Below are 27993 nucleotides of genomic sequence, written 5' to 3'. Positions count from 1 at the left end.
TCACTGCAGTTGAGGAACTACTGTATGTAGAGCAGGCAGTACATCAGAGGAGCAGCGCCAGAGTGCTTCCAAATTGGTTTTGATTAATTGCATAGACATGTCTTTAATTGGTGCCAGGGTAGCGGCCAGAGAACTTATGGGAAAGCAGGATGTTATGCTTTCATTCCCCGAAGTCCCATAAAGCAATGAAAGATGAGGAACAGAATCACTGCTCGTTGAAAATTTATCGACTGTGCAGACCCAGAAAACACAAATAACTATCTGAATAGAACCTAACCTCATTTTCCCAACCCATTGGAAGCCATACATATTCCCCTCGGTGCCCCTGCCTGCCTGCTGAGATGTACAACCGAGCAAAAGGTGTGATTTCTAAGAAACCAGGGCTTTCGCACATAGACGACACTCTTAGCTTTCCCCAGATGAGCAGAGGTAACTGGGAAGACCCCTCCCCTCAGAAACAGCTCTCCCTTCTCCCCTTCACCAGCCTATGAGCTGGTATCACTTTGGGTGAGACTCATTCCACGTTCATGCTTTCTTTTCCACCCTGTGGGGATTTAAGGCACATACATTAAATTCCTACCAAATACAAAGCACTGTCACCACAGCAAGGAAGATACAGAGAGAGTCAAGTATAGACACTTCCCTCAGGGAGATGCTACCTAGGGGAAAAGAGGGCAGGTCCCCAGATGAACTAAACCATGGTGGGTGTTTCAACTAGAAGATGAATCACAGGGATTTGGCATCAGAGGACTTGGGTTCAAATTTCAGCTGATTCTTATTACTGAGGCTCCTTCGAAATCGCATTCTCCAATTCCCTGTTTTCATTATAGAATGGGATGTTAACACTTACTGCACATATTGGTCATGAGGGTTGTGAGAATTAGCAGAATTGGAAATATCCAGCCAGGGCTCAACACTGGTTAATAAATGGTTGCTAATTCTGAAAAGAGTCACCGGGGAGACTCTGGTAGAGCACTCTGTGAGTTTACATATTCAAGGAGCAAATGTTTGCATCACAGACTGTGCCAGGCTCTGTGCCAGGCATGAGGCATTTAGACAGGAAGCTCTGCCCTTGGTGACACCGAGGTCCACTGGAAGTAACAAAGTGATCGGTAGTACGGTAAGAAAGGCAAACTGGTACAGGTGTGACGGCCAAAGCCCACTGAACCTGTGGGGAGGATGGAGACAGGCCTTCTGCTTGGGAAATCAGGATAATGATTGAGCCAAGTTATAAAAGATGACAAGATGTTCATTTTCAGATAAAGCAGGAAAAGATATCCTTGCACAATGCCAATTTCCTTCTTTCTGTTCCTCGAGCAAAGGTTATCCCCTGGGGTCTTGGTAGCAGCTGCACTCTATGAATGGAAAATTCCTCCCCTTGATTTTCACAAAGCAGACTCCTTCTTATCATTTATAACCTAAGTCTTTCTTATTTGTTCTTTGGTTTATTGTGTGTCTCTTCCATTAGAACGATGGGTCCATGAGAATCCGAGATCTGGGAGTCTTTTTCTCTATTACAACATCTAGAATACTGTAGGTGAGGTGTTCAATATGGGTCTGTTGCATGAATAGACAAACAACAGAGGCATGAAAGGGAATCCTGCAGTCAGGAACTCAGAGCACACTGCCTGGAGCACAGCGGGCATTGAGTTTTTCTTCCTCATAACATTGAACAATTAGGAATGCCTGAAGCATAGGTCAGAGGAATTGAGGAGGGAGTAAGAGAAGAGGTGGACTCGGAGCTGCACCCTGAAGACAGAAGAATGACAATGTGGTGGGGATGTTGACGAGGGAATCAAAAGAGTAAGTCAGATAATTTTTGAAGTCAGATAATATATCCTTCCAACCTTGGGCTTCTAAGGATTTCTCTGAACAAATCATCTCTTGCCACCATTCCTGGTCCCTTCATTCACTCCACTGCTTTCCACTCCACCCTGTCTGGAGGCTGTAAGGACATCTGACACACTATTTCCTGCCAATGTAAATCATGGACTGATGTGTGATGCTCGGTCTCCTTTTTTACCATCCCCCGGGGGGGATGGACCTATAACTCAGGGTGGAGACCCCAAGCAAAGCCAGCTTTTCCACAGGGTGGCAAATTAAGGGGAACTTGTTTACCCACCAGCACCCTCCTGGCCCTGCTCCCAGATAATTTTATATCCTCTGGTCCTGGATCTGCTCCTTAGTTGGATGCACCTCACTTCACTTGCTGGAGCACTGATGTGTGACTGTTTAACTGCTGCTGCTTCCTCTCCCAGGGATTCTGGACTTCAGGGAAAATGGGAAGGAGAAAAGAAAGAGAGCTTTATGTAAAGGAGGCTTTGACAGTAATACTAAAGTCACAAAACTAACTTACATATGCTTAACAATTTACAAAACTGTGGCAAACTCCTAATCATCCTTCAAGACCCTGCACAAACGTGAATCTCTTTTCACAACCTTCATCTGTCCAAGGCAGAGATAATCCTTTTCTCCAAACTTTTAAAAATCTCTATCATAATCCTGTACCTTGCAATAATTTGTGTACATGTCTCCTTTCATCCTTTCATCCATTAAATCACCAGCTTCTTGGGGCATATCTCTTCTCTCCCAGGGAAACTTTTTTCCTTCCTTCCTTCCTTCCTTCCTTCCTTCCTTCCTTCCTTCCTTCCTTCCTTCCTTCCTTCCTTCCTTCCTTCCTTCCTTCCTTCCTTCCTTCCTTCCCCTTCCTTCCTTCCTTCCTTCCTTCCTTCCTTCCTTCCTTCCTTCCTTCCTTCCTTCCTTCCTTCCTTCCTTCCTTCCTTCCTTCCTTCCTGTTCTTTCTTTCTTTCTTAAAAAGTAACTTTTATAATATATACATGTATTTATATTATATTATATTATATATAGGTTATTTACTTTTTTTACGCTCTCACAAATAAAATAGATATATTCAGGGGCCTCCCCGATGGCGCAGCAGGTTGAGTGCAGCGCTGTGAAGCTGTCCGCAGCCTCTGCAGCGCAGGTTCAATTCCCGGCGCCGGGGAGATACCCACATGGTGTGGCAGACTTCTCCTATCTTGCCTGCTGCTCCCCTCAGTAGTGCTTTTGGTCTATCTGCCTGTGCTGCTCCCTGCTCTGTCTCTGGTGAATCCTCTCACCCTCCCGCACCTCTGCCCTGTACCCCCAGCTCTTGTATAAATAGATAAATCTGTAAAAAAATAAAACAACTATATTCATAAATCTTTGTATCTTTGACTATTTCCCTAAGAAAGATTCCTAGAAATGGAATTTTGAGGTCAACTGGCTTAAGCTCTTTCAAGGTTCTTGATGCTCACTGCTTAATTACTCTGAGAAAGTGATAACTAATTTACAATTCCACCAGTGCATGTCTGTGCCCATCCCACAGTGCCCTCCCTTGCATCACATGCTATCCCACTGGTATCATTACCAAAGTCAGTGCTCTTTTCATAATGCCCCTCAAGGTGAGTCATTTTTCTTAAACACAGCAAAAATAATACAACTGAACACAGATTTGTTTTCCTCCATGATATCAACCCGGGAGTGTATATATACGTGAACAGTGCTTCTGCTGCTTTAAACACTTCTATTATTTTGATTTGAAAATTGCCTGCAGAGCAGGCATCTAAATTGTAATGCAATTCTGTCTTTGGGGAATGATATTTTATTTTTTAGCAAGAGTCAAAAGCCATTTGGAACTCATGGAAAATGAGATGAGAAGCTACAGATGATTTGGGGTCAAAAATCAGGTGTCATTTTACAATAATGAAAGTGAGGTCTTTTTGTGACTTGTAAAAGGGAGTCCCCCAGGAGTTCTGGGCAGTAGTGAGTATATCATCAGAACAAGTTGACCACTCCACAGTGATTGTGCTCAGTGGAGGCAGAGTCTAGTCCCTGGGAACTCAGAGCCTCTCCTTTTTTTTTTTTTTTAAAGATTTATTTATTTATGATTACAAGAACTGGGGTACAGGCCAGAGGTGTAAGGGTGGTGGTGAGAGGATTCATCAGAGACAGAGTGGGAACAGAACAGGCAGATTGACTGGAATATACTGCTGAGGGGAGCAGCAGGCGAGACAAGAGAGGTCTGCTGCACCATGTGGGTAGCTCCCTGGCTGGTTGGGGATCGCACTTGTGCTGCAGTGGCTGCGGACAGCTTCATAGGTAGCATCTTAGTCCCTTGGCCACCAGGGAGGCCCTCAGAGCCTCTCCTTTTGACTTCATCATTGCTCCATGTAGATCCCCAGGGACAGGTGCCAACTTATTTCAGAGGGAATCCCTTTCTACTTTCTCTCTTCACCAGCCCCACTGGGTCTGCTGTGATTCCAAGACCAAGACCTTACAGGATCAGTTTAGGGAAAATGTAGAACATGGCATGGCAAGGGAAAGAGAACTCTACAACAGTCAGAAAGCACTGGGTCTGAGTCCTGGCTGTGCTTTTTACTAAATGTGTATTAAGTCTTGGCTATAAAAGATCCTACTTCAAAGACTTAAAAGAAGTGGAGCATACATTCAACTGTACCTTCATACACACACCCAGACACACACACACCCACAAACACACAAAATAGCTAATGTATATCAAGCACTCACTGTGTGCCAAGTGCTGTGTTTTATATATATGTGGCAGACCCCATAAGTTGGCCACCAAGAAGATATTTCCTCTTGCTATCTCCCACCCCAGCTCCTTTGTCACTAGAGGTAATCTTGTGACCCAATTCTGGCCAAGGAGATTTAGGTAGAACTCTGCTGGCAGTTCCTGAAAGAGCTTTTGCTTTCCTGATGAAATAAGATTACTGAATCTGAACTGTCTTCCCACTCCTATCCCACACTGCCTTGAACTTGAAGGTGAAAGCTGGGTTTTGCAATCATCTTGTAATGTTGCAGAAATAAATTCTAGCCTTTTACCCAGGCAGGGGAAGAACAAGCGGTACTTTAGGAATGGTGAGGTCAGGAAAGCTTTATTACTCATGCATGAGGTCTCAGACCTGGGTAGTCCCATAAGTTCTGAGCACTGGTCTAGAGACAAAGAGTTTCTTTTATACACAACCACTTTACATTGATAAACTTGGTTAGTTAGCTTACAAATTCTTGACACAGGAAAAGGGAAAGGATACAGATCTTCCAGGATGGCCTGGGAGATCAATCAGCCTAGCAGGCTGCCAGACCTTATTTAGATATGCTTATTAAGGAAGCAAACTTATTATTTACTTTACATTTCCAGGTCTATGACTCTTTAATAGGGAAAGATTTCTTTTTCTTAGCAGTTCCCTTTCAGTAACAAGGTGAAAAGGCCAAAGGAACACCTCTGGAATTCTTAGTATGTCAGAAAACAGCTACCTATTTGTTTAACGCATAGTTAATTATCACTATTTGCAGCTAAAAAGACTCTAATACATATGTATAAAGAAGGGCTACACATAATAGATGCTCAATAAAGGGTTTTTATTCACATTCACATTCACATATAATTCTTTCATCCAAAGAACTGATGATATTTAAGATTTTTATCTAATATTTATGCATCATTTGGCATTTTCTAAAAGATATTTTCATTACCATTTTGTCATTTGATCCTTCTAACTCTGCAAACACAGCAACTTTTCATCCCGATGACTTTGAAAAAGGATATGTAGGAAGTATTTCAGAATGTTCTTATGTTAATATAGGCACCCTCCTGCCCAATCTTCTTCATTTTCTCCATTCCTTCTTTCCTTCCATGCCAATTCTGAGCCTGGCTTTTGATTTGTTTGTTTGTTGTTTCAGACCCAGCCTCAGTCTTCTTTGCTTTGCTCTATAACACAGGTAGGTTGATCCATTCACCCTACAATCCAAGCCCCAACATATCTGACATCCAACTGAATTTAGCTTTTCTGGAGAGAAACCAGGGGCTCTGAGCTACTTTTAAAGTGCCTAGAAATCTTGCATGACAATTTATACAGAAAAAGACTGAACACAAAACCTATTTTCACATTTAAAATATTATGACTCTCAGTATCTACCTAAAGAATGTGAAAACTCTAATTCATAGGGATATACGTACTACTATTTCATTGCAGCAGCATGTACAATAGTCAAGGTGTGGAAACAACCTAAGTGCCCAATTAAGAAGACGTGTTGTATATATACATGATGGAATACTACTTAACTATAAAAGAAAATGAACCTTGTCATTTGTAACAACATGGATGAAATTGGAGGAGATTATGTTAAATGAAGTAAGTTAGATGTGGAATTCATGTGGCATATAGAGAAAATAAACAATGGAAGTAACAAAGCTAAATTAAACAAAGTTTAGATATATGACTGCAGAATTAAGGCTACTTGAGGGGTTGGTGAGTTGGGGGTGGAAACAAAATGGGGTGGGGGCCCAATGGTCTATGATAAAAGACTATGAGTGCTTTGGTGGTGGCTGTGGAGTGGTGACATACATCTGAGGAGGTATGAATCTATTCCTCTAAATTATATAGTATTGTAAACCAAGGTTACCTCAAAAAGAAAGAAAGAAAGATTATGACTTTGGCAATTTAGAGACTCATTCTGAGTTTCAGTTTTCTTATCTATAAAATGGAGATAATGAATATCTTCCTAAAGGAATTATTGCTTCTCATCTGGCAACTTGCAGAAACATGACAAAGTAGACTAATGTAGATGGGTTTCTGGGCCTACCCTGGTGGCGCAGCGGTTGAGCACTGGGCTGCGAGGCTGCCCGCAGCCTCTACAGCGCTGGTTCGATTCCTGGCCACCGCAAGTGTCCCACATGGCGCGACAGACCTCTCCTGCCTCTCCCACTGCTCCCCTCAGCAGTGTATTTCTTGGTCAGTCTGCCTGCTCTGTTCCCTGCTCTGGCTCTGGTGAATTCTCTCACCCTCCCGCGCTTCTGACTATAACCAATGCTTGTATAAATAAATAAATAATAAATAAATAAAAAAAAAATGATGTATTTAAAAAAAAAATGTAGATGGGTTTCTCATCCACCCTCTGCTATAGATACGTAGAGATGCTAGATGAACTATAAGATTATTTTTAATGCCAAGTATCAAAAATACAGAGAGAAATCCTGAGTTAGAAATGAAAAAGAATTTAAAAATTCAATCAGTAGAGGTGATGCAACTTAGCAGCACACGAATATTTATATTTAGCGCTTGATCCTGTGAGCTGAGGCCAGGCCTCCACTGTATACTAAAGGGTAGGAGCTAGGGCATCAGTTCAGGCCGGGTGGGTGAAGACGGTGGAACCCAGCCCCCCTGCATAAAACTCTGACATTAGAAGCTCTGCCCTCTTCCGTGAAAAGGAAACTGGAGAAACTGTACCCCAGAGTTAAAGAAATCATAAGGAAATTTGATGTCTGAAGAGGCCTTGGGTGGGGAAAAATGGCACCCTTGAGAAATAGAAACCCAATCTTTGCCAAATGCACATGGGGGGCTAAGTTTACCTGTATGTGTAGGCACCTAGTGAGATAAATTAACATAAAACTTGGTCCAGACCATTAAAATTCTTAGGTTAGAGTTGAAGTAAGCCCTATTAAAATTCTTAGGTTTAGACTGAAGCAAATCCAAAATAGCTCTATAGGGACGCTTAACACCCCGGGGTGTGTGGAATTTGCAACAAAAACAAAAACAAAACTTTCTGAAAAATGTGATTATGTTCGAAGAGTGGCCTAGTGCAGATGAGTCCCCAATCGCTTTCCCACAAGGATACCAGGACAAGTAGAACAGCACCGTGTTCCCAACTCTATGCCGGGTGTCCTGGCCTGTGGCAGGGAGGGTCCTGAGGAGGGAGCAGAGTGGCCATGAGAATTTACAAGCTGGAACACACGTGGCCTGTGCTCTTCTCATGGTGGATGGCTAAGTGTGGCTCCAGCTCCAGGTTTGTCCTCAGCCAGGCTTCTGGCGTTTGCCCTCAGGCCTCATCAGGTTGGGCCTCTCCTCAGGTGGCCAGCCTCTTCCTCCAGGTATACGGCCTGCCCCAGAGTCTCCTCTGCAGGCTGGCTGCCATCTCCTCTGTGGACTGGGCTCCCCCTTTCTCTCAGGGCCTGTGCTCACTGGACAGCCATCTTCTTCTGGCTGGGAGTCTGCAATACGGACACTCTGGGGTAGTGTAAGAGGAGCTCCGTGGCTCCTGATCCCGTGGTGCAGGGGAGGTTGTCTGGCTCCATCGTACCCCCATTACTACATGGCTGACCTCAGCCCAGGTTGGTTTTCAAGTACCCACGGTTTTGAAAATGCACCAGTCAGGTTTGAAATCAGCAGACCCTGAAAGCCATAAAAGGCAGGGTAGCAGACAGCTTGAGACTCCTGAGACTGAGTTGTCGGGACACTGTCTCCTGGTAAGACTATTGGATTCTGCTTTCAGACCTTTGCTGTCACTTCCAGCACAACTGGCACTGCCACCTAGAGCCACACACTGCGCTTTGATCCTTGACATCACCTGTGACCGTAGCTGACTGGCACTGCTGGCCTATGCCCGGCCACCTCTAGGAGCTATCTGGTCATCACTAAGGGTTGTCCACTGATTTTGATCCTCTGGCACTACCACCTGACCGCTGTACCTGCCTCCCACAGGGCTGGCACCATCTCCTATTGCTGTCGCCTCTTGCACTGTCCAATCTGGCTTCTAGATAAGCGCTGTTGGCTGCTGCAGAGTGGCCTCAGCTGTGCCACCTGTGATCAACTCCAGTTCCCACTGTGAACTGGGTCCTGGTACTAGTGATCCACCAGCTCCAGGCTCTCATCGAAGGGTCAATGCCATCGTGCATGAGCAGCTTTTGGTTCGGACTACTGGGCACTGTGGACACTATCTGGGGAGGCCAGATGGCCATTTGTGGCCTTAAAAACTCTTTCCTTTTTCCTTATCTCTTCCACCCCTCATAAAGAAACCCTGCTGTTGTTATACTCTGTGTTTGAGTAGTGTCCTTGCAAGTGCATGGGTGAGGACCCACAGACCACGACATTCCCCCAGGTTTGCATGGTTTCAGTCAGACAGGCTACATTCAGCCTAAATTCTCTTTCTCTCTCTCAGTTCTCCCTTGTCTCATTCCATGTAAATAAATTCTGCTGCTGTTTCTCCCCATGTGTCTGCTTTCACGTCACACCCGCAGTTGTTAGTGTGCAGGTGAGAGTCATCCCATTTCTTCCAGGTTTGCTCAGTTTCAGTCACAAAAAGTGCCAAACCAAGAGAAGAAAGAAATGACGAAAGTGGAGAATTGGAAAACCCAACAAACTACAGAGAAGGGTAAAAATAGAACCATCTGAAAGAGATTATGGATTTGGATGATTAGCGTTAAGAGAAGGAACTGGAGCCATAAAAAAAACAACAGGGTAGTGTAACAGGGAAAGAGCTGGAGATTTGAAAAAGAACCATGCAGGACTTCCAGAAATTAAAATGCACTCACTAAAATTAAAAACACAAAGGATGAATCAAACTACATATCAGACCAAGCTGAAGAAGGAATCAGACATTGAAGGAAATCACACAAAATGGACTAACATGACAGGAAGATAAAAAAACCTGAACAAGAGTTTAAGGGGTAGAAAGGACAAAAAGAGAAAGTCAAGAACGTGTGTTAATAGAAGTTCCAGAAAGACTGAATAGAGGGAACAGTGGGAAATCATTGTTAAAAATATTATAGTTGTATTAGTCATAGTTCTCCATGGAAACAGAACCGGTATGTGTGTGTATAATTTATATATTTATATCATATATATATATATATATATATATATATATATACACACACACACACACACACACACAGTCTTACATACCGATACATAGTTTTCCTCCATAATGCATCACTTCTTCATTTCTTAACTTTTTACTATAATTTCGCTATCATTTATTTTCTTGAGGTTATGCATCCTCTTATATCTTTATGTAGAACCACTACAGAATGGTGCCCTACTGTACATCCCATCTCCACAATTAGTGATGTCACACTGGCAACTTGATTATACACCAGAAATCAACAACTGCTCCAAATCAGGGCTTCCCTCCCCTCCTCCACAGGAAAGCTGGTTGCTAAACACATGTACATTATGTATATTACATATAAATACATGTGCTATATAATATATATTTATATAAGGATAAAAATATTTTTATCTTTTTCTTTATGTATATTTTCTTCATGTATTTATACGTAAAGTGATTAATTAGGATTTGGTTCATGCAATTATGGTAGCTGACAAGTCCCAAGAGTTGCAGTTGGCGAGTTGGAGACCCAGGAGACCCAACGATATAGCTCTAGTCCAAGTCTGAAGGCCTGAGAACCGAGAAAGCTGACGGGATAAGTTCCAGTCCCAAGAGCAGCTGATATTTCAGTTTGAGTGTGAAGGCAGGAAAAGACAGATGTCCCAGTTCAGTCAGGGAGGAAGGGTTCTGTCTTTTCTTTTATTCAAGCCTGATTGGATGAGGGCCACCCACACGAGGGAAGCAATCTGCTACATGATTCTACTGATGTAAATGTTACTCTCATCCAAAAACACTCTCCCAGACACACACAGGATAAAGTCTGGCTAAATATCTAGGCACCCCCATGGTCCAATCAAGTCGACACATAAAATCAACCAAAGGCTGATAATTTTCTGAAATTGAAGAAGCATACACAAGGCAATAAAGAATTTCATAACTATTCATACCCTGTTGAAGCTGCAAACCCACAGGGCAAAGAGAAAAATACAAAAGCCCACCATAAAAAGGACAGATTACCAAAAGGGATATTAGCTACAAAGATAGTCTTCTCATCAGCAATGATGGAAACCAAAAGACAGGAGGATAATATTTTCAAAATGTAGAAAGAATGTAAACCTCAAACCAGAATTCCATACAGCTAAATTCTTAAGTGAGTCAAATTTTCAGACAAGCAAAGACAAACAATGGCTGAAAGAATACTAATGGATATACCTTAGTAAGAAGAAAATTCAATCCAGAAAGAAGTGAGATGAAGGAGGGGGATGTGAGGTGTTAGAGTCAGTTTGTATCAGCTCAGAGAGCTAATTGTTAAAATTTCAGAAATTTTGAGAACTACATGTTACATAGTTATTATTAAAAATTAATTATAAAAACTTACAATTAAATGAATTATTTTAAAAATCAAGGTACAAATTTCTCAGAATGCATCACTTCTTATTTTATTAAAATTTTCCTATTATCTTTGCTCTCAAGTGTATTCATATCCTTTATTTATAAGGTATAACTATTACAGGACAGAGAGAGGGGCACGCCCAAACCCCCAACCTGTCCACTCTAAATAGGTTCTGCTATCTGCCATATCAAAACAAAACATACTCTAGCGTGTAAGACCTTTAATGGAAAGAAACTTCAATACAATTAGTGTGCAATACAGAAAAGGAGAAAAATGGGGAAGAATATAGTTTCCAAATCAATTTTCCAAAGTTACCCATCCCCTCTTGGGTAAATGTCCAGCCAAACAGGGTTGGCCCAAAGCAGAGCCGCTGAGGCCCCAAAACTGCCACAAGTCTAAGGCACCTTCCGGTGGGGACCCATAGGAAAGGGGCAGAAACAGCCAGGCAAGTCTGGAAGGAAAAAAGCAAAACCAAAATCAAGATCAACGCTGACATTGTTAACCTCCCCACGGGTCTCTCACCCACATCTGTTTCAACCAGTCCAGGACAAAAAGCAAGTGCAGCTTCTTCACATGTCTCTCTGCTCCATCTGCCTCCTCCAGGGCTCCTTCCAGCTGTCCATCCTGCTTCCCACGTTTCCCAGTCTCCTCCCCGCTCACCTCCAGCCTCCCTTGGGTGGGGCAGGGAACCTGGAACCACCCCTTTTCCTGGCGAAAACCCTGTTACATAACTACTCAGAATTGTGTCCTACTGTGCATCTCTTCCCATTCCTACAGTCAGCTATGTCACATTGGAATGTAAGTACTTGCACCCTGGAGGTCAACATATGCTACAAATCAGGGCTCCCCTGCTTGTCCCACCAAATGAAACCTGACAGCTATTTATCAGCACACCACTGAATATAAGAAATAAGGGTTTCCACTCCTAGGTATCTATCCAAGAGAACTGAAAAGATAAGTCCATAGGACAAAAAGAAACTTGTACTGGAAGAGGCATTGCAGCATTCTATTGATACACAAAAGCAAAAGGTGGAAACAACCCAGATGTTCATCAACTAATAAACAGATAAATGCAATGTGTTATATCCATACAATGGAATGTTATTCAGGCATAAAATAGAATAAGTACTGATATATGTTCCAACATAGATAAAACTAGGAAGTGTTATGCTAAGTGAAAGAAACCAAATACATAAGGTTATTTATTTTGGGCCTCCCTGATGGTGCCGCGGGTTGAGCGCAGCTCCATGAATCTGTCTGCAGTCTCTGCAGCATGGGTTCGATCCCAGCTGGCCGGGGAGAAACCCACATGGTGCAGCAGACCTCTCCTGTCTCGCCCGCTGCTCCCCTCAGCAGTGTATTTCGTCAGTCTGCCTGTTCTGTTCCCTGCTCTGTCTCTGGTGAAGCCTCTCACACTCCCGCACATCTGACCTGTACCCTGGTTCTTGTATAAATAAATAAATCTTTAAAAAAAAGTCATTTATTTTATGACTTCATTTATGTGAAATTTTCAGAATAGGCACATCCACAGGGACTGAAAGTGGATTAGTGGTTATCAGGGGCTGGGAATGGGGGAAATGACTGGTGATGAGTATGGGGTTTCTTTTGGGGATGATGAAAATATTCTAAAATTAGATAGTGTTAATGGTTGCACAATTTTGTTAATATACTAAAAACATGGAAGTGTACACTTTAAAAGGGTACTTTGTATAAGAAGGAAAAATGAAAGAAAGGCAGATAAAGAAACAATTATGCAGGTATGTAACTCGAAATAAATACTGACAAATTGAAACAAAAATACTAAAAATCAAATTATTTGAAAGACAGAAGTGGATGGAGTTCAAAATTAAAGAACCTAGGACTCCTGAAATCATCACAATGGGCTAGAGATAGTGATTAACTTAAATATTAAGTCAATAATGCACATTAATGATGTATGAACACCCACTGAACGAATAGAACGAGATGTACATTCTTCCACGAGTGAGACTAGAGGGAATAAAGAAAGCAACCAAATCAAAATAACGGCAAGATAAGAGAATAAAGGAAAGAAAGGACATAACAGGACCTCCCGTGGTGGCGCAGTGGTTGAGTGCTGGGTTGCAAGGCTGCCCGCAGCCTCTGCAGCACCAGTTCGATCCCCGGCCACCGGCGAGGGTCCCACAAAAAAAAGAAAAAGAAAAAGAAAGGACATAACAAATAACAAAACAAAATGGGAAAAATATGCCCAATATATCAGAATCAGAAGAAATATAAATATGCCTGGAAAAAGACAAATACTCTTTGATTGGATTTCTAAAATTCTACCTCTATGTTGATACAAGAACACCTTCATAATATAGTGACACAGAAAGATTAAAAGTATGGAGAAAATATACTAGGCTAATATTAAGTGAAAGAATGCAATAGTAGATTTTAAGGCAAAATGCATGATTACAGATAGTCATACCATAATGACAAAAAGAACAGTTCATCCATAAGATAAAAATGACCCAGATCATCTCTACATCAACTGGAAGCATTATCTTCAAATATATAAGACATACTTGCAAGGAGAAATGGAAAAATCCACATAGCAGGGAATTTGACCATCTTCCTGAGTAGCTCTGATAGAGTAACTGACAACATATTTGTAATTTTTAATAGAAGAGTTGAATAACACTACCATCAAATTCTTTCTCTTTCCAGACTTACATTCCTAGGCTTTGAAAGGTCCTCCTCCCTGTTACTGTACATGAGTCAGTGCCAAGCCCTCATGAGTTCTCACGGTATGACAGATTGGTTCTATGCCAACACCTCTTCATTCTATAACTAGTTCTTTGGCAGAGGCTATAGTTGCTTCTTGCTAGAATCATTGTAATTGTCTCCTAATTGGCCTCCCTGTATTTGTGGAGAATTGCCCAAATGACTTATGTTTCAATAGTTTCATCTTAATGCTCTAAATTTTATCTTTGGGTTAAGTCAGACCAAGGGTACTACAATATTTCAGCCACAGCGAAATCACTTTTAGTAAACTGAGCTCTGGCATGAAGATACTGGTTTCTTGGAGAGATGTAAAGACAAAATCATGGGAAACTCCCTTTGGAGGGTATATTATTCCAGGCACACATAGTATCTTCTTTATGAGGAATCTTGAGAGGAAATATTCTGAAATCTGCATTTACAGTTCATATGTATTTTATAGACATGAAATCAGGTAATTGATATTTACACTTTGCTAGGGTCACTATAAAACTCAAGCAAAATTTATTGTCCACTTTTAACAAGCATACATAATAATAGTATTTATTAAATGCTTGGTCAGAACCAAGTATTATTCCAAAAGCTTTACATGTATTAATCTGTTTAACCCTCACTTCACCCCCATTTTAAGATGAGAAAATTGAGACCCAGAAAGGTTATATAACAGGCCCTGAGTATACAACTAAGATAAAGAGCCAGAATTTGAATCCAGGCAGTCAGATTCCAGAATCCTCAGATTCCAGAGTCTATACTCTTAACTCTGTGTGATATTACCTTTTTAGTTTTTTACTATGCATGTCTGTGTGCTAGTAATAGCCTCCAACTCTACTAATTTCCTATACTTATTAAGCAGATATAAAAAAGATCCAAATCCCAGTAGGAACAAATACATTCAGTGCCCATAACTTGGTTTCTTGATACCATTCTCCAGTAAAAGGAAACCGGACAGTCAGAGCAACGATTGATTGCAGATCTGGAACAAGGAAAATAAGATGATCATGAAAACATGTTGTAGTATCAGAAAGTAAGGAAGTATTAAAAAAAAGGATGGGATCAAAAAGATACAAAAACCAACTTTGAAAAGGATCTAATGGCCAAAGCTGGTTCAACTTTAACAATAAAATAACATTATATTGCACTATAATCCAAAATGTAAAAAATTACACATATGTCCAAACTTGGATAAATAAATTATAAAATAAATAACTTGGGAAAAAAAGGTAACTCCTCCATATAGAAGAATTCCAAATGGTATGTACATACTCCCTGTCTCTAGGAGGCTAAACTCAACCACTCCTCTTCCCTTGTGTGTGGGCTGAAATTGGCGACTTATGTCCAAAGAATGAGTATGGAGAAGGAAAATGAGTAGATTTACAGTAGGAAAATCTAGCAAAACTACCTTAGCCAAAGTGATTAAAGCTAACATCTTTGACTCCTTAAGAAACCTCCCAAATAAGTGCTTAGATATCGCTTCAAAAAATGAAGAAAGTTAATATCACCAATGATGTCATGTGGATATTATGTACTCTCTAATTTGATGAAATAAGATGGACACTTTATTTCTATGCTATTCTTTTCCAAAACTCACTAACTACAGTCTAAACAGGAGAAAAACTTCAGACACACCCAAATTAAGGGATATTCTATACAATACATGCCCAATAGTCCTCAAAACTTTCAAGGTCATGAAAAACAAGACAAGACTGAGGAAGTGCCAAGAGTGAAAAGAGACTAAGAAGACACAACAACTAAATAAAATTGGATCTCCTTAGTTCATTGCTGGGACAGAAAGAAGACGTTAATGAAAAATTGTTAGCAAAGTGTAGGGTTTAGTTAATAATAACGTACCAATGCTGGTATCTTAGTTTTGATAAGCATAACATAGAAATATAGTAACAGTAGGGGAAACTCAAACTGAATGAGGGAATATTTGGGAATGCTCAATACTAACTAAAATTATTCTAAAGTTAAAAATCTATTTAAAAGATAAAAATAAAATTTTTAGAGATAGAAATTATAGTTGTGATGAAAAATGGGATAAACATAGATTAGACATCTCAGAAGAATTAGTAAAATTGAACACATATCTATTAATAAAAACTATACAAAAGACACAAGGAGAAAAAAGACAAAAAATTAAACGGAGCCTCAATAAGGTGTGGGGCAATTTCAAGTGGCCTAATATACATGTAATAGGAATCCCTAAATGTGGAAGGGACAGGAAAATTATTTGAAGAAATATTGGTCATAAGTTTTCTAAATTTGATAAAAACTTTAAGGCCACAAATCTAAGAAACTCAAGCATAGGAAATATGAAGAGAACTACAATGGGGTATTGCTTACTCAAATTGCTACAGTCAGCAATAAAGAAAACATCTTCAGAGAAGCAAGAGAGAAAAAACAGTATACAGAGGAACAAAGATATCAATTACAGAAGTCTTTCATCAGAAGTAATATAAACCAGAAGATAGCAGAGAAAAAGCTTTAGGGTACAGAAAGAAAAAAAAATTGTCAACTAAAAATTTGAAAGTATCTTTCAAAAACAAAGTTGGCAATGGGGAAATAACAGGTTTTCTTTTTTTCTTTTTTTTTAAGATTTATTATTGGTGGCGCAAGGGGTTAAGACGCAACCTCTGAAGCTGTCTGCAGCCACTGCAGCACGAGTTCGGTCCTGGACAGGGAGTTACTCACATGGTCAGCAGACCTCTCCTGGCTCGCCTGCTGCTCCCCTCAGCAGTGTATTTCAGTTAGTCTGCCTGTGAGAGGATTCACCAGTGACAGAGTGGGAAACAGAACAAACAGACTGGCTAAAATACACTGCTGAGGGGCAGGAGACATAACAACTAAATATGTCTTGCTGCTGGGATGTAGGCCAGAGTTTTGATGTGTGTGAGGATTTACCAGAGACAGAGTGTGGAGCAGAACAGGTGGATATACTGAAATACATTGCTAAGAGGAGCAGCGGGCAAGCCAGGAGAGGTCTGCTGCGCCATATGTGGGTTAGTATCCTGGCGGGTAACAAATTCAGGCCATAGAGGTAATAGTGCAAAGACTTAACCCTTAGGCCACCAGGGAGGCCTGGCAACGGTTTAGTACAAGCTATCAAATTAAAAATAAACTGGACTTCACCAAGTTAAAAACTTTTCAGCATCAAGGGACACTATCAAGAAAGTGAAATGGTAATCCATGAAATAGCAGAAAATATTTGCAAAATAATATGGCTGATAAGAGTAGTATACAGAATATATAAATAATTCTTACAACTCAACAACAGAAGGGCAAACTAAATAAAATGGGCAATGGATTTGAATATTTCTTTCTCCTAAGATGTATCCATGGTCAAAAAAATATGGAAGGATATTCAACATCATTAGACATTAAGGAAATGCAAATCAAAACTACAATGAGATACCACTTTATACTCATTTGAATAGATGGAGTTTTTAAAAAGGTGGGGGGGAGGTAAAAAGTTTGGGGGAGGTAAAAGATGTTGGTGAGAACATGGAGAACTTGGAACTCTCACTTCATATGTTGCTGGTAGGAATGCAAAAATGGTTCAGCTGCTATAGAAAAGTTTGGTGGTTCCTCGATTTGTTAAACAAAATTACTATATGACCCAACAATACCACTCTTGGGTATATACTCAAGAGAGTTAAAAACTGGTGCTTAAAACAAAACTTGTACAAACATGTCTGTGGTGGGACTATACATACGAGTCACCAGGTAGAAACAACCCAAATATCCAAAATGGATAAATATGGAATATCAATACAATGGGATTATTATTTAGCCCTACAAGGAATGAAATACTGAATATATCTTATAACAATGGATCTTGAAATTATGCAAAAAGAAACTAGACACATAAGGCCACATAATGCATAATTCTGTTTATATGAATTTCCAGAATAGCCAAAACCAAAGCCAGCAAGTAGATTAGTGATCATCAGGGGCTGCCAGTAGGAGGGGCATGGAGAGTGAGTTTCACCAGTATAAGATTTCCTTTTGAAGTGATGAAAATGTCCTGGAACTTGATAGTGGTGATGGTTGCTCCACATTGTGAATGTTTAAATTCACCACTTAAAAATGGTTAAAATGGTGAATTGTTATATGAATTTTACCATCATAAAAAATGCAATTGCCCTAAGTCTATTCTTCATTCAGCTATCAAACATTTGTTGAACAGTTCCAGGCAAGCTTAATTCTGGATGTCGTTAATACAGAGGATAATCAGATGTGGTCTTGGTTTTTGAGAAGTTCATGGGCTGGTAGAGGAGGAAAAACATTCTGCAAGCAATTAAGTTCAGTTGAGTATTATAGTTACCTTGACATAAGAGTTTGCATTGCACATGGGGGGGGGCAGCTACATCATCTAGGGAGGGGGGCAGTTACTAGCAATGGAAAGGCTGAGGTTTGATTGCTGAGTGGGAGTCTGCCAGGTGAATGGTAGCAGAGAGGGGAGTCTAGGCAGCAGGATGACTTGAGTAAGCACAAAAAGTTGAGGCCAGAAAGCCTCTGGTTTTCAGCAAACTGCAAAACATAGAGTACTCTGATATTTGAGGATGGACTTCAGGGCGTGAGGTAGCAGGTGGGTGGCCACGCTGTGCAGGTATAGTAGGTGACACTCAGAAATATTAGAAAGATACAGACCTGACTGGACTTAAGGGTCAAAGGAAGTGTGACTCCACAACTGGGTCAGCTGGTGACTGGCTGGTATTGCTAGTCCCTCAGGTGGGCCCGATGGATACTGTGCTCAGTGGACATGTACTAGAATTTATATTCCCCAACTTAAGTATTCTATTTTTAATTATTTTATCTTGCATTTGAAACCTACTTCCCCTTTCCTTGGACTGCCTCTGTTTTCCTGTTTGAAATATGTTGCTATGGAAATGTCATGGCACAGTATAGTGGCATTTACAAGTGAAGTGTAAAGGATTTTCAGAACATCTAGAAACACAAGTCCGGGGTTTAGGAATATAAGCCTTAATGATGTGATAGCATTCATGCCTTCAGACACTGTGTCACAAATACAAACACACCCAGAAATTTGAGACAGCATAGAGGAGATAGTTGAGAACTTTATTAGGATTTATGTGCCCAGACTTTTAAGATGTATGAGAAATATTAAAAACACAAAACATAACACACTACTTGGGAAGAACATCTGGAAAAAAGGAATGACAAAGTGCCAACTTATTCTTATGAAAAACACATCTGGAAGGACCAGAGGCCTGGACACCGCAGGGAAATGGAAAAACTTTTGCACCACCTTCTATGCCATAAATATGTTTCCTAAAAATTACATGTAAATCAACTGCTGGTAAATCATACTTATCAAATGTAAGGGTGCCTGCTACTTCAACAATATGTTAAGGATGTATGCTTTAGGAAATTATTACCAACAGCATAATGGGAAAAAAACTCCTGGGACGGAGTGAAATTCAAGGTCCTTCATTATTATCCTGCCTCTTGCCATCAACGGGATGTGTGATTCAAGAAAAGTCACTGAGACTCCCTGGACCAATTTTTTCATCTAATCTGGGTTGTAATTCTGAATTTTCACTTATTAGGTTTTTAGAGCAAGGGTGTTGGGCCACAGTCCAATGTCCAGTTTCTTCTGAGAGGTACTGCTGCGGAGGAAATCCTTGTGGACAGAGCTTGGAGCCCTTTAATATAAGAGAAGCCAGGGTGGTACAGCTAGCAGGCCCCTTACCACTGTTGTGTCCTGCCTCTTTATATTCTACTTTCTCATTCTCACAACCACCCTAACGGTGATGATTCAGACTTTTTTAATTTCCAAATTCTTTATAAAAGCTTGTTCCCTAGAACTGTCTTGGGGGAAAGAATGTTGATGGTAGAAGCCCATTCTTGGTGGTCTTTCTACTGATGGTTCCTTCCCTAACCCACAGTGCTGCGCCCTCTGTGCCCAGGCCCAGGTCTGAGGGAATTCGGTGTATGACCATTCACTTGATGTTTTTGAAAGGGCACACTGAGGCAGAGATGGGTGTGGGGAAATAACTGAACCATAAGGTTCAACCTCTGGCTGCTTTTTAAAATATTTCTGAACTTCCACATTTTTCTGATGGGCAAACAAAACAAAACTCCACCAGCTTTCAAAACTCCCTTTCTTGGCTTTTTGTCAATGTTCTGATGTCCCATAAATAATGCAAACTTTGCCCAGTTCTGCAATATTTGGAATAGGACATAGGAAACCCATCCTTTCTTTAAGAAACAATCATTACAGTCTCCTAGCCTCTTTTGCTCAAATAGCAATGATACCAGGCATTTGTCTTTGTGGACCTAATACCTGCCACCTAGTCCGAGGCAAGGATCCCTGACCAACTGGCTTCAGAAAAAGGCCATCAAGTGTTTATGCTGTTACTACCATCATTTATCTGCCATGCAGGGAGTACAAAACCCAACTGTAAGAATTCTTTTGTACTCTTATAGCAAAAACAAGTTTAGGCCTCCTTAACTGGCCAGACATAGAATGCAATGGGTCAGGCTTTTTGCCAATTACTACTATTTTGTAGTCATTCAGGAGCTATTAGGAAGACTAAAGAAGCAAAGGGAATCACCATCTATTTGGTACTTACTCTCTGCCCGGTCTTGTGCTGCCAGCTCACACACATTGTTTAATGTAATCCTCACATCTAATAATCACTATCTGACATACTGTATTTTTACCCATTTTTCCAATTTCTTGTCTGTCTCCCACACTTAAAGGTTTGCCATGTGTAGGAACATTTTTTTTGTTTTGTTCACCGCTATATCCTCATTCCCTGGGACAATTTCACATGCACATAAGCGCTCGATAAATATTTGTTGAATGAGGAAAACAACTCCATGAGATAGGAATTATTATTCAACTTTTAGAGGTGAGAAAACCAAAGGGCTCAGAGGGCACAAACGAACTACGCAAAGCTGCATGGATCGTTATGGAGCAGAACTAAAACTCAAGTTTCATTTTTTCGGTTCTTTCTATAGACCAAGAGACTTAGTCTTAGATCTAGAGCTTGAAGAACTCTTCCAGTTTGACAAATCTACAATCTACACGCCTACAGAACATGTATTTATGTTGTGTGCTCATTTGAAAGTCTGAAATTTTACCAAGTGGCTCTATTTGGCATTTTAATAAACATTTTACCAAAGCAACAATGAAGTACACATTTTCCCAGCACAATTTCATCTCCGGATATACATTATCTACATCATTTCACACTTTCAAATTCTATAACATGATTACTCTTCAGAAATAAATAAAAAGTACAGCAATTCTGGGTGCCAACAAAATAACATTTGCAAAGCCTAGAGTTAAATTACAACATTAAGATGACTAATGATACGCACGCGGTATTCTCAAGCAGAATACCAAATATCCCCATGTATATCTGTGTTGCTTGAGAGTCCCAGTATGCGAGGAGGTAGACTTGGCACATAGAAAGCCCTTCTTATCCTAAAGAAATTATATGGAAAGCTCAAGGATTCTTCTGAGAGCCGCTGTAATAAAATCCATTTTGAGAATATTCCTTTTGTATGAGAAAATGTAAGAATGAAATCCAAAGGTTAATTTTACCCAAAAGAGTATTTCATATCCTTTCCCATTTGTCAGAACACACTTGACCCACACGTGCTCCACCTACCTCGGGTTACATCTCAGGGACATGCCACTTGTGGAGTCTACTCTGGTCGCATACCCTGTCCTCTCGGGCAGGCCCCTATTCCCTTGTCGCATTCCTGTCACCAACACTTATCATATAGTCTCCATGTTCCACCTGTCTTGCCAATTTTTGTGTTGTTTTATTTTTACAATTAATATTTTGGAGGAGTATTTTTTGAAAGAAACAGAAATATTAAAAAAAAAAAAAACCACCCTTATACTCTAACTACCCAGTTAGTGTATCTTTCTAGTCATTTTAAAAACATTTCTGAATTATATACACCATTTTGCATATCACTGCTTTCATTTAACATCACAAACATCTTGCCATGCTGTTTTAACTCTTTACAAACGTTAATTATAATGGCTGTGTAGTCTATTGTATAATCATACTTAATTTATTTGACCAATTTTCTACTGTTGGACTGCTGGATTGTTAAGCATAAATTGCCCACATTTTAGATTATTTCTTTAGGACAGATTCCCAGAAGTGGAATTAGAGGATCAGAAGATATAAACATTTTTAAAGCTCCTGATAGATATTGCCAAATTGCTTTTCAGAAAGCTGTTGCCAATTTACACTTCCAACATTGCCAGTGTGTTTTTCTACCAACACAGATCTGTCTAAAGCATAATAAAATGTAAATGGAACATACAGTCCTCAAATTATTAATGCAGTTGGAGAGGGATCATGACCAAGCACAGGGGCCTATGGGAAAGGTCACACCAACTCCAGGTAAGCAATTAACAATGAGTTAGTGTGAGCAAGAGTGAAGAGTAATATAATTAGATTTCGGACTGTCAAATCTAAGACCACTGCCTGTTTTGTCCATTGCTGTGCCTCAGCATATGGGACAGTGCCTGGTACATACAGTCACTCAATAAAAATTTGTTAAATCAACACAGCTTCTTTCAAGATGCAAGTTTTTCAGCAGCTGTAGGATTCAGTCACTCCTGGATTCAAGGGAAAAGTAACTGGCTGGATTAAATACTCTACTAAAGGTCTGTTCAATCCAGAGATTCTATTTCACTTAAGGAATATCAGTTTAAATAAAGGTGACACAATATGGCTTTTTAGGGGAAAAACAAGTAAATACACTTAAAAGGGCATAACTTGGCACAAGCTGCAAATATATATAGTATTACATATACTTACAGTATAATATATAGTATAATTCAATGAATTTCGTCACCCCCATAGCAGTCATTTTCATAGGTGATTACGGACTTATTCAAATGCTGCCTAAGATCAAGGCAATTTTGGAACCACCTTCATTCATTCTATTACTGCTGGTTGCAACTTGGTACCCTTTGCAGTATTTTCAAAATTGTTTTTGAGCTATTACAAGGGCATATACTAGGTAGCAGATTATGTAATATCATTTTTTGTCAAAAACAGCACAAAATTCATTTTATGAACCAGAATATATCAGGGTAAAATAGTCAATCATTCAGCTCTGGCACCAAAAAATTCCCTTCAATATTTCACAACTTCTACATAGTAAATTGTCAGGCACTGCCAGATCTACTTGGCATTAACAATGTTATTGATGGAAAAAGATCAATTATCTGTCATTTTATATGCACTCTTTATGTACAATAGAACAGGGGCTGGCAAACTATGGTCCATAGACCAAACCTAGCCCACCATCTGGTTTTCCACGGTGTATAAGCTAAGATGTGTAAGAACAGTTTTTCACATTTTGCAAATGGTTGAAAAAACATAAAAATATTTTGTGACATGTGACAATTATATGAAATTCAAATTCCAGAATCTATAAATAAGTTTTATTAGGGGCACAGTCAAGCTCATCTGTTTCCTTATGAGCTAGGTCTGCAAAAAAAAAAAAATTGAAGAGTTGCAACAGAGACTGTATGGCCCACATAGCCCAAGACATTTCCGTTATAGAAAAAGTTGCTGAGCCATTCACTACGCCTAAGTGAGTCCTTAGAGGTACTGGTTTCCCACTATAGAATTTTTGCTTCTGGATATTAATACCAGGAAAAGGGGAATGCATCAGAGACAGTGTTATGCAAGGACCTGATAGGCAGAGGCTGGAGAAGATAAACACATGGGAAGTATCTCAGATAGTATGTAAGAGCCTGGTAAAATCTGGGCGGTCTGATGCAAGTAAGAAGCAGTTAGAGGACACGGGGTTACATAGACAGTCCTGGCAGCAAAGACAAGTTTTTACTAATTGAGCCACAGAGGACCCCGGGGGGAGACCCAATCACAAGGAGCCTACTGAGACTTGGTACCTGAGCAGTGTATGTGACGCTGTGACAGATGGTTCCTTTACTAGATGTCCTCAAGTCATTAGCATCCACATTTATCCAGGTGGATGTAATGGCAACTTTGAACTCTAAGCAAGAAACAGATCTGAAAAGATGGCTTGGAAAGCAGCTCTAGGCACATATTTTCCCCAATACTGTTATACTGTTACCATTAATTGATACCGAATAATTTTTTGAGAGTTGTCAGACCTAAAAAATAACCTACCACTTTTGGATAGAGGTGGACACCTGAATCTCTGAAAAACTTTCATGACTCCTGAGGACCAGAGATTAACAAACCACTCCTTGAGAATTGCCAACACTGATCGCCTCTGGGAAAGGGAACCCAGGGTAGCCAAGAGCAGGAGTTTTTTTCCCTTCCTGTATTGCCCTTTCTAAACCAAACCAAGCAAGCATTGCCCCACGTCACTCTGCTCTATTTCTTAATAGGAAGGCAGAGCTAGAGAAGACAACTTCCTTAAGATTGGGGTTGAAGGGCAGAGCTGGAACAGGGATCTAAACATCAGGGAGAAAGATATTACAAGTGGAAAAACACCGAAGTGGCTAAAAGTAGCTAGTGGAGGAAGGTGTGGTCCAGACCCAGAAAACAAAGCACCAGAGGAACAAGAGCAAACAGAGAATAAACTGGGAGGAGCCTGACAAAAGGCAAGCACAAAAGTCTGCCGCAGGATGCATGGGTGGATCCCTTAGACCATACTGTCAGGAGCTCAAGCCGCTCAGGCTGTAACATGCAGGTCTAGGCAAAATTTGAATCAGTTAAAAAAAAAACAAAAACAGATTTGGTGGGTGGGTATATAAGTGGTACTGTTCTGTGAGAGCTCTTCTGTCTGCTCTAGCCCAGGGTTTGGTGATTTGGAGCAGCCACGTACGAACGGTTGGCTCGCCTGCCCAAAATCTGAGCGTTTATTATAATGTCATTGAATATTTTCTGAGACACCTTACAAATGGGCCATGAGTTCAGGTAGCAGTTCAACCTGCCTAACTGAGTAGTAAGATAGTAAATCTAAGATCTAAGATAGCCTATCAAGTCCTTTTCATTCTAGCTACTTAAGAGTGATTTGAATTCACTCCTTATCACCTGCTTCCTGTTGCTCTGTGTTAGCCCTGTCTGGTACCCTACACTCCATCATAGGCTTTGACATCTTTGGCAGGGTCCCTCAAGCCCTGTGTATGACAGGAGTAAATGCAGAACTAAGTCCTCTCAGGACCTGTTTTGTAATGGGTTGGAAAAGAGGCCTATAGGTAGGATACTGGCATGGGTCTGGTCCAGAATTATATAGCAATTACTACTGGGCCTGAGTAAGGATTACTATGAGGTTCAGCCGCAATGTTGCAATAGTCAGCAGTGGGGAACTTGTTCCAGAAGCACCTTGTCCCTGGTGGCAAGTGCTTATGGGAAAGCCAGCACCTCATATAGTATAAGAAGACAGAATGGTCCTGAAATGGAATGCTTGGAAATTGCTAAGTAGGTAGAAGTCTGTTAGCTATTGCTTAGTTTAAGAGTTTTCTTGAATAGTAATTTTTATTTGTGCCTCAGAACCGAGAGGTATAAGTGAGGAACATGTAATTTACTGAAGGGGGTATAGAGAGTGAAGGAACAGAACTAAAAGTCATTGTGTTGAATAAATATTGGGCCTCTACTATTAACCAGTATTGTTTACTTCCTTACTAGCTAAATGATAGGAGCTGTTCCATGAGAAAATCCTTAGGTAAAATGCAGGCATTGACTAATCCTGTTAAATGCTATTATCCAGCTCCCACTCCCCTTATACTCCTTCCAGGCATTCTGAGATGTTTCTAGTCAGTGGTATTACTTGGAACCTTCTTGGAAAAGTTCTAGTCCATAAATCCTGACAGAAAGGAAGAGATAAAGGAGAGTGAACTTGTAGAAACTGCTTTTTGGGAGGTTTTATGGGAAAATTAGATATTCAAATAAGAGGATTATTATAAACCTACACGCAGACTCAGGGGAAGCAATACACAAACTATTGGCATATAATTGGGAGCAGAGAAGAGGAAGAAACTTATCCCAAGTCGTTCATCTTCGGCAACACCATTATCCTCCTCTTTCAACTTTGCTATTTCAGCCAGTAGTGCCACCTCCATGCTGTTCCACCTGCCTGGGAAGCTTTCCCTAATTTCTTAGTCCCTTGTCTCACTCTTCCTTTTGGATCCAGTTTAGAATCACCTCATTTATGAAGTCTCAAAGCCCTTGGTGAGCTTCTGTCATTACTTCACATTGTCAATGCTCAGCAATGTTCTAAAAACCACAGGTGCTCATGTAACACCTGACAATGTTGGTGTTAGTTACTAAAAACAGGGCCACCATGTGGGAAATCAGCACATAGGCCCCAACTCCATTAATTTAGAATCGAGTGTCACCTGATCTTCCTCCCACACATCACAACTTGGGACTGAGTACCTGGTTTATATTTTCTAGGACCAGATCCTCCTCTTCTAGCAGAGGGGATACCTAAATGACTGGAGGCTTAAAGCACAGAATTAGAATGAAAAAAGCCCAGCTCTTCAGTGAGGAGTAGGTCTGTGAGCAATCACTACTGGTGGCCACCCCTGGGTTCTGAGGGGGTCCTACTGAGTCAATTGGATTGCATCGGCCCTAAACTTTGCTTTCTACGTTAGTCAGCATGCCACTGCCTTCCATGCCACACCTCAGGCCCTAACCATGAAGCAGGCTGGAATTGCAGGCCTTCTTTTGGGGTCCTCCCAGAAGATTGTCTCCTTAGGCACAGAGATACACTCCAGGAGGTCCTGTCCCCACCTCATACAGCCATGATCCCCTGAGGCAGAATGCTGAGAACAAAGGAACAGGACTGCCACAACAAGGTCTGAGTAGTGAAGAGATCCAAACTTATCAAACAACAGAAATCAAGAACAAGCAAGTACCAGACGTCAACAGCCAAACGTTCTTCAAAGTTACGGAGAATAGTAAGGAAGATGGTCCAGTGGTCCCACAAAGAATAAGAAGGAAGCCCATGACATATAGGAAGGAGTGGTACAAAGGACTGAAAATAGATGAGCAGCACATACAGGTACCTAACAGTGAGGCAGCTTCCTAATTTGGGTTCACTTGTCTCACCAAGGTGTGAACCAATCCTGAGCTGCCTTGGTGGGCAGGCTTGTTGAAGATGAAGGATGCAGAAGCTGGCTGGCAGGGTAGTGGATTCTGGGGTGGGATACAGGCAGAGGCACTTCCCCACCAGCCTGGCACTGGAGATGACTCCAAGTTTCAGAACTTGTTACCTTTTTCCTTACACAGGAACTAAGTTTCCTAGTTTCCTTGGAAAGAGCAGACTGAAAGTGAAGTTTTCCAGGTTTAGGATCAGCCCTCAAAACACCTGACAAAACTTTTGCCGAAACTTTCCTCATATTTAAGTTTTCTTTCAAAATGAGTCTAACAGTCTCTTTATCTAAATGTAACTCTTCAGCCATCATCCTCACTGTTAACCGCCTGTTTGAACAAACCAAGTCCTTGACCTTTTGGATATTTTCATCTGTTCGGTGGGTAACAGGACGCCCACTTCGAGCATCATCTCGAACATCTTCCCGCCCTTCTTTAAACCTCTTGTGCCAGTCAAAAACCCTGGCCCTTGACATGACTTCATCCCCATACGCTTCTTTTAAAAGATGATGGGTCTCACTTGCAGACTTGTTCAATTTCACGCAGAATTTGATACTGATCCTTTGTTCTAGATAGCGGTCACTCATTTTGGTACTTGACACGAGAACGTTCACAGGACACAGGGCTGAGGGGAAGACGGAGGGGCCGGTGTCTACAGAGCTGCCGGGGCGATCATGCCGCAGTTCTCGCTCCTCTGGAAGCCTCACCAAGGGAAGAGGAATGGATTTTGAGTTTTCGCCCCTCCACTTCCAGTCAGCGCGGGACAGCCGCTTCTGAGACGCTCATGGGGACAAAGAGTAGCTGCAAAGTCGGGGGGGAAACGAAATCTGCAACCTGCAACCGAGGGGTGCGCCCCACTCGCGACGGCAAACTGCCCTTTCGAGAGGGTGCCAACCGGTCACCAAGGTCGCCCCGGACGGAGCTGCGGCCTTTAAGAGCGGACGCAGATTTCCGCAACAGCGGCCTGAGTGGCGGCTCACGAAGCAAGCAAGGAGCGCTGCATCGCTGACGGGACGCGCAAGCTCGCCCTCGGGCTGCAGAACCCCGCGCACGCCGAACCTACCAGAGTAGCTCCGGGCTGGCCTGCTCTGGCGT

The 27993-nt window shown here is 41.1% G+C and overlaps 1 protein-coding gene across 2 annotated transcripts; it reads right to left on the bottom strand.

The window, feature by feature from the left end:
• GVQW3 (GVQW motif containing 3) lies at positions 1-27952 on the bottom strand. Of its 2 annotated transcripts, XM_037522990.1 has the most exons (2): positions 27021-27952; positions 1-261 (listed from the first exon to the last, which is right to left on the bottom strand). In XM_037522990.1, the coding sequence occupies exons 1-2, from the start codon at positions 27483-27485 to the stop codon at positions 1-3; spliced, it is 726 nt and encodes a 241-aa protein (XP_037378887.1). In that variant the 5' UTR covers positions 27486-27952. The 2 variants fall into 2 exon arrangements, with proteins under 2 accessions (XP_037378887.1, XP_037378888.1); XM_037522991.2 differs by lacking the exon at positions 1-261 and having other exon boundaries at positions 18769-27952.
• Between the last annotated feature and the right edge of the window lie 41 nt (positions 27953-27993).

The sequence above is a fragment of the Talpa occidentalis genome, unplaced genomic scaffold (assembly GCF_014898055.3).
Source record: "Talpa occidentalis isolate TD23 unplaced genomic scaffold, MPIMG_talOcc4v2.1 talOcc4.3, whole genome shotgun sequence".
Taxonomy (NCBI): Eukaryota; Metazoa; Chordata; class Mammalia; order Eulipotyphla; family Talpidae; genus Talpa; species Talpa occidentalis.
Note: the sequence above shows the minus strand (reverse complement) of the source record. Positions and strands in the feature narration are given on the sequence as shown.

Coding starts and splice junctions, on each gene's coding strand:
- GVQW3 (XM_037522990.1), bottom strand. CDS start 27,485: ATGAGTGACCGCTATCTAGAACAAAGGATCAGTATCAAATTCTGCGTG. Junction 262..27,020: donor GTTCCTGTGTAAGGAAAAAG/GTAACAAGTTCT, acceptor GGTTCTATTCAG/ATAGTTATTTGTGTTTTCTG.